The sequence below is a fragment of the Fukomys damarensis genome, unplaced genomic scaffold, assembly GCF_012274545.1.
Source record: "Fukomys damarensis isolate Sample0158 unplaced genomic scaffold, DMR_v1.0_HiC HiC_scaffold_14, whole genome shotgun sequence".
In the NCBI taxonomy this organism is placed as follows: domain Eukaryota; kingdom Metazoa; phylum Chordata; class Mammalia; order Rodentia; family Bathyergidae; genus Fukomys; species Fukomys damarensis.
This window is the reverse complement of record NW_022900926.1, coordinates 12,922,790-12,930,250: the sequence shown is the minus strand read 5'-3', so window position 1 is coordinate 12,930,250 and position 7,461 is coordinate 12,922,790. Positions and strand designations below refer to the sequence as shown.

At 42.2% G+C, this 7,461-nt stretch overlaps 1 protein-coding gene across 3 annotated transcripts in view; it reads left to right on the top strand.

Annotated features, from left to right (window-relative positions):
* Slc18b1 (solute carrier family 18 member B1) overlaps positions 1 to 5,493 on the top strand; it is a 24,957-nt gene extending 19,464 nt beyond the window's left edge. For 2 of the 3 annotated variants that reach the window (XM_010626652.3, XM_033763239.1), the window contains 5 exons: positions 1,046 to 1,141; positions 1,858 to 1,932; positions 4,525 to 4,618; positions 4,714 to 4,760; positions 5,182 to 5,493. In XM_010626652.3, the coding sequence (XP_010624954.1) occupies positions 1,046 to 1,141; positions 1,858 to 1,932; positions 4,525 to 4,618; positions 4,714 to 4,760; positions 5,182 to 5,248 (379 nt within the window). In that variant the 3' untranslated portion in view covers positions 5,249 to 5,493. Of the gene's footprint in view, positions 1 to 1,045; positions 1,142 to 1,857; positions 1,933 to 4,524; positions 4,619 to 4,713; positions 4,761 to 4,797; positions 4,886 to 5,181 lie in introns of all 3 variants that reach the window. The other variant, XR_780736.3, reaches the window with a different exon arrangement.
* Positions 5,494 to 7,461: the final 1,968 nt, after the last annotated feature.

Genomic DNA, 7,461 nt, shown 5'->3' with positions numbered 1-7,461 from the left:
TTTTTTTTTTTTTTTTTTTGGTACCAGGGGTTGAACTCAGGACCTTGCACTTGCAAGACAGGAGGCAGCACTACTGAGCTAAATCTCTGGCCCTATTTGTACTGTTTTGTTTTTTTGTTTTTTTGAGACAGGGTCTCACTATGTAGTTGAGACTGACCTGGAACTCACTATGTAGCCCAGGCTAGTCTCGAACTCACAGAGATCCTCCTGCCTCAGCCTCCCAAGTACTAGGATTATAGGTGTGCACCACCACGCCCGGCTATTTTAAAACAGCATTTGTTGCTACCCATATATATTACATGCCAGTCCTGTAAATAAAGGTATTATGGGGCAGGGATTCAACTCAGTGGTTCCACTGCCTGCCTTGCAAGCACAAGGGCCTGAGTTCGATCCCTGGTACCAAAACAAACAAACAAAAATGAGTCTTGCAGGCCTTTTCACAAAATTCTAGGATAAGACATGATAAGGCAAAAGAGGGATTTCAGAGTCTTTCAGGCTGGGTTTGAATTGTGGCTTTGCCGCTTACTATTTACTGCAAACTTGAGCGAATCCCTTAACTCCCAAGAGCCTCAGTTTTCTTGTCTATAGCACTGAGACAGCACAAGGGTTGAATGAGACTGGATACATGAAGTCACTGGCACCGGCTCAGCCTGGTACACATGTTGGTTTCATCTCTGCCTCTCTCCCTTCCCTTCTTTGGCTTATTCAGTTAATTGAATTTCAGAGCCCAGCATCTGAATGAGCAGTATTAATATTGATATTTCAACCAATCTTGCAAGACTTCTGTGTGGTGAGAAGACAGACTGACTGCAAACTTGGGACTGCTGGGATGTGTGTGAGAGGCGACGCTATCAAAAGGAGAGGGGCTCTCCTGCTCCCCCCAAACAGAAGGAGCTAAAAGTGATCTTGAGCATGGAACTAGGACGAGGATAAGGCTGGTCACATGATCTGTGAGACCAGCTTCACTGGGACCCTCGCTCCCCTAGTGTGAAGTTTGTGCCTCTTAAATGCTAAAGGTCTTCTCTTTTCTACAATTCTTTTGCAGCCAGATGTGGCTGCTGGTGCTGATACTGGTGGTCAATGGCGTTGCTGCTGGGATGAGCATTATCCCGACCTTCCCTGAGGTCCTCAGCTGTGCCTAGTAAGTGGCATCCGTCCCCAGAGAGCTGCATTGTGAGGGGCAGCAAGTGTCCCAAGCTGTTTGAATTTCTCAGTTTCTTAGGATGCTAGGCACTTCCCCCAAACCATTCTGTGGTCAGAGAATACAGATGAACATTACTACACTAGTGGTCACAATAAGTCGCAGATAGATGTTTGTCTTGGTTTGTGCCTTAGTGTAGAAGCAGTTTTTAAAAGTTAAAGCAGAGTGGAGAGCCCTTGAGTTTGCCCCTCTTGTGTGGAGCAGATCTGAGTCACAGTGCAGGGTCCCTCTGTTAACTAGCAGGCGATGCAGGTGCCCAGTGCCCTTTGACATCTTCATCTCAATGTAAGGATCAGATAATTATATGTTTTATAAGCATTTAATACAAATGATTGTGGTATTAATATATCTAATTGGTGTAACAAAAGTGTTTTTAGAAAAACTATTTTACCAGTCATCTTGTAAAATGTTTCTTCGAGTTCGATTTGTTTGTTTGGGGGTTGTTCGTTTTTAAGTGCAGGGATGCAAGCCAGGACCTTCTGCCCACTAAGCACACGCTGCGCCACTGAGCTCCATCCCCAGGCCCCTAGGCGTGCTTTGCTGCTGAGAAGTGGACCCAGGTTTTCTTTGGTTTATCTTGAGATATCTGTCGTACAATGTTTTCTTTCAGGCAGGTTTCCTTTTCATACTGGATACTCTCCTGTCTCTCTTTGCAGCGAAAATGGGTTTGAAGAAGGCCTGAGTACCCTGGGACTCGTGTCAGGCCTCACCAGCGCCATGTGGTCGGTGGGGTGAGTATTCGCTGAGTTTCGTCCCCACCTGCTAGACAGGAAACACTGTCCCCACTTTACACGCGGAATGGGCACGCTAGGATGACACAGATAGCCAATAAATACGTGAAAAAATGTTTACCAGCTCTGGCCATTAGAAAAATGCAAGTTGAACCCTCTCTGCGAGGCCATCTTACTCCAGAGAGAATGGCCATCATCACCTCGTATCATAGCCGATGCTGGTGTCTTAAGTACTCTCTTGTCGCTGAGACTCAATACCCGACACCCGTAATTCAGAGGAGGAAAGGTTTATTTTTGCTTACAGTCTGTAGTGGTTTCAGTGTATAGTGGGCGGGCTCCGAGGCAGGGAAGCCTGGCAGAAGGGCGCGGTGTGGGCCCGGCATGGGGCACGACAGAGGAGGCTGCTTGTGGCCTGGCAGCAGGAAGAGGAGAGATCCAAGCTAGGGCGGAACAGACCCTTCCAAGCCACGCCCCTAGTGACCACCTCCTCCAGTCAGGCTTCAGCTCCCAACGTCACCTTTAGCTATAAACTCATCATGGAGGAATCCACTGCCGACCATCACGCCTCCGTGACTGACGCACTGCCTGAAAGCCCATTTTGAGTCATCGTATTACATGCATACCCATGCTTATAGCAAGCAGCCCAATTCATGATAGCTAGATCTTGGAAGGAGCTTACATGTTCATCAACAGGTGAGTGGATAAAGAAAATGTGCTACTTGTATAGGATGGACTACTACTCTGCCAGAAAGAAGGTTAGATTTTAGTCATTCGTAGGAAAATGGATGTACCTTGAGACCAGAATGTTAAGTGGAATAAATCAGATGCATAAATTTAAATATCATATAGTTTTTCTTATATGAGGAACATAAAATATTAATATAGAACAAAACAAATGATTGATAATAAGAAGTAGGAAGATAGATCTTTCTTATAGGGAGGGGGATTAAGAGATGAAGCAGGGGGGTAAGGGGTTAAAAAAAGAAATAAGATGTTTCATATACACCCACCAACCTCCCCACAAGGAGCATAATCTTTATGTACTAGAACATGTAGTAATAAAAAATAAAAACTAGACAAAAAGAAGCCAAAAAAGTAATAATATGAGATTGTCAAAGTCAGGGCAGAGCAAGCATTCTAACCCATACCTTCTGACTGCAAAATGTAGTCCTAACAGCCAATGTAATACCTAAGCTAGCTGGGCATGGTAGAGCATGCCTGTAATCCCTGGGAGGCTGAGGCAGGACTGCTGCACGTTCAAGGTTAGTGTAGGCTACATAGTAAGTTTAAGGCCAGCTTGCACTACGTAGCGAGACCTCCTCTCCAACACAAAGCAAAAACTTAAGCAAAATGGTTTTGTACATTGTTTTATTTATGTTACTTGTAAGAGCCTTTTAAAAGCATGTCTCAGATTTAAAATTATTCATGTATTCATTTGTTTTAACCTTTTATTGTACCAGAAGGGTAAACATGTGTGAGCAATGCAATGTTGCATATAGGAGTTGATATATATTTAATTGAGTTATATTATGTGTAAATACTGAGAAAGAAAGATATGTAGTTTTGAACATTTGTCATCTTTTTATTTCTCTATAAGCCACCAACTTTTCGGATGCTGTTCTTCTTAAGAATTGTTTAAAAATTTTAAACATCATCATCATCATTATTATTATTATTATTATTATTATTATTATTATTATTATTATTTGGGGGATGAGACAGGGTCTCACTACATAGTTGAGACTGACCTAGAACTCACTATGTAGCCCAGCCTGGTCTCAAACTCACAGAGATCCTCCTGCCTCTGCCTCCCGAGTGCTGGGATGACAGGCATGCGCCACCACGCCAGCCAGCATCATCATTATTGAGTAGACTTTTTTTTCTTTTTATTCTTTGCTTTTTTATTTTTATTTATTTATTTTTTGGAGTGTTAGGGATTGAACCTAGGGCCCCATGCATGGTAGGCAAGCAGTCTGCGATTGAGCTGCACACTCAGTCCTAGAATTATTTTCTTGTAAGTGTTGCTAAGCCAGAATTGACCTTTTAAAATTTTTTTATTCATTAACTTTATGGGTACATTTTAGGTGTACATTATGACGGCATTAATTACTAGGAATTTGCACCTGTTCATGCTGTATCTCGGTTCTTATTTTCCCCATTCCCCTCTCCCTTCCTTCAACTCCTCCACCTCTCCCCATTTACATAAGATTTGTTTCCATTTGTTTCTTTCTCTTCTTTCCTTTCCCCTGCTCCGCCCTCCCTAGTCCCTCTTCCCCTTTGAACATTTTCTTCCTATTTCTCATTATCTAGTCTACATTTTGGTCCTCACTTACACTTTTTTTCTCACACCCAGAATGGACTTTTTGATGTTTGTTTTGTTTTGGTTTTGGTACCAGAGATCAGACTCACGACCTTGTAGTTCTGAGGCAGATGCAGCAGCCCTGAGCTAAATCCCTGGCCCCTAGAATTGACTTTTTGATTCAGTGCTTACAGTAACGATTTAAGGAAGACCTGTAGCTGTGGGATCGAGAGACTTTGATGCAGTATTTTTTCCGCTGTTCAATACTTATTTCGTTTTCTTTCCACTGCTAGCGCTTTTATAGGTCCGATGTTGGGTGGATTTCTGTATGAGAAAATTGGATTTGAGTGGGCAGCAGCTGTACAAGGCTTGTGGCCCCTGACTAGTGTGAGTAACATGTTCATTTTCCCCCATTTTTCTTACATTTTGGAGAAATTTAACTTGAGGATTTATACTAACCAGTATCTTTCGTTGAATCAAAGGGATTAGCGATGGGCTTGTTTTACCTCCGGGAAGACTCTAGAAGAAGGTACGCCCAGCTTTCGGACTCTTTTCTTTCTTTCCAGGTTATCTTGTGGAAATGGAAATGAAATACTGTTCTCCGTCCGTTCTGCCACTTAGCAGAGTTCTGGGCACCCGGAGGCTCATTACTTGGTAGACACTTTTTAAGATGCTAACTTGTTAGAGATGTAGGCACTGCATGTTTTTTAAAGACTAGAAAGGAAAGAAGGGAAAGAAAAAAATATGAGAAAAGAAGGAACAAACAGAAGCAAAGATTTTTGTAAATAGGGAGGGGTGGAGGGGCTGACGGGAGGGCGGGAGAATGGGGAGAAAAGAAGAACCAAGATATCCCAGGTACAGGAACAAATTACCAGTCGTGGCTGTGACCGTAATGCAGGCCTAAAGGAGACTGGAAATGCTAAGATTCTCCTCTTTCCCCCTCCTTGTAGATCTAAACCCCAAAGCATCATGGACACCGAAGAGGAGAAAGCTGCTCTCCTGCCCTGCGGGGTTTAGTCCATGAGCCGTGGCTGAGGCTGGGGAAAGACAGCTGCGATCGGAAGTCACTGCTGGGAGATTTGTTTCATCACAGTGCTCCATGGACTCCACACTAACGTGCTGGAAGCATCAGCATAATTTGGGATGATTTCGTATCAGACTGCACTTACTGTTGTCCTAAAAAGCTGGCCCCCTGAACCAATCCTATTTGCAACATTTATTATGGGAAAGATCATTGAAAAGCAATAAAAGTGTGTGTCTTTTTGTTTGTTTTGTTTTGGTTTTGTTTTTTAGACAGGGTCTTGCTATGGAGTTCAGGCTGGCCTTGAACTCATGGCAACCCTCTTGCCTCAGCCTCACAAGGGCCACCATGCTCGGCAAAGTTTGTGTTTTTAAGTGACAGAACTTTTCTTGAAGGTGTTATTGACTCTTTTTAGTCTTCTTGTTACCTCTGTTTACTTTTTATTGTGAGCTCACTGATTATATTGATATAAAAAACTTTTATAAATAGCAAAAACTTATAAAATGTTACAATGTAAGATGACTTTTGCTGTCCCTAACAGCAGTTTGATTTGTTTAGATTAGAATTAAAAGACACTGGAAGCCCGGTGTGGTGGTGTATGCCTGTAATCCCAGCCCTTGGGAGGCTGAGGCAGGAGGATTGCTGAGTTCGAGACCAGCCTGGGCTACATAATGAATTCCAGGACAATCTCAAGTACATAGTTAAACCCTGTCTCAAAAAAGAAGAAAAGAATTAACAGACACTGGAGGCATTGACCACTGAGTGAAAAATCTGCTCTTCTTCTGAGATAACAGGCACATGAAGACCCCACCCCAGCTCCAAAGTTTTGTAAACCACATGACTATAAAGGTCAAGATTAAAATAATATTGTAACTTGCTTTCCTGACCAAGAATGCCCCCTTCCCCTGGGCTAAAATAGATAGGTAGATCAATCTTAAAGGTAAATTCCCCTCATGGCAAAGAAGTGCTACATCTGGGTTAAAATTTAACTGTCTTATGATTTGTATAGCAGCAATGTAAACTAAAAATAAAATATAACCACCAAAATGAGATCAAGACTGTAAAACCCTATTAAAAAAGAGCCATAACCCAGTGCATCATCAATCCTGGCACTGCTTTTAAGTGCAATCGGCCCTCGTCAATGGAATAAGCTTTTTATTATTTTACTTCCATTCAGTTCCTCTATGTGCCTGTCACTTGCCAATTCGTTCTGCAGCATTTGATGAATTGGCCAGGAAGGAGAGGGCTAACTGATATGGCCCATGTTGGTATTCATCCTGAGTTCCACCAGAGCGAGTGGCCGTCTGACTCCTTGGGAGGGAAGAGGCACGCCCCTGGGTTTTCTGGGATTACCTTTCTAGGACCTGGAGGCCAGCTTACTGGCAGTGGATTGCTTGAACCCAGAACAGAGGCAGCAGAAGAAAGACGAGTGGGTGGAATTGTCCATCTAAATGGTGAGATCCCCTGAGCTCAATAGTTCCACCACCTGCCTCACAAGAGAAGGATCCAAGTTTGATCCCCGGTACCAAAAAAAAAAAAAAAAAAAAGTTTACATTGGTTATCATCAAATGGTCAAATTCTAAATATGTTATTGTGATATGTTTATAATGATCATTTTCAAAATATAATATTTTCTGTAAAAAAAGTTTTTAAATGAGATACTTCTGGTACCAAATTAAAGGGCATAAAGTCTCATACATATGATTATTATTGTTAATTTTCTGATGTACTAATAAACACTTCCCAGGGTACTAAAAAAAAAAAATACTGCTTTAAGAGGCAAGATATAAAGTTTCATAAAATGGCTCAAATTTATATTCACAAATCAAACATATGAGATTCCAGATTACTAGAGAAATGCACTACTTAAAAAAAAAAGAAGTAGTGCCATCAGCATTTAAAAGGTTAAAGCGAACCCTCTCTGCTGGCCCTGCACTGGGAATCCCAGATATTACTCAACCTTCTACCTTGCCTGTGACTAAAAAAAATGTGCCCATAAAATCAGCCAGTAGCAATCTGTAAAATTTAGATCCAGCTGTGAAGGGATGGTCCCCTTGTTTGTGAGGTCTGGCAGCTGCAGTTATGCTAATTTGAAAAGCTGGCAAGCTAACCTTAAGACAAAAATTGGCTATTAAGGTTCCCCATGCCTTTCTCAAACTGTTAAATAACAGGACCTCAGTGGCTCTCAAATAATAGAGTCACTCAATAT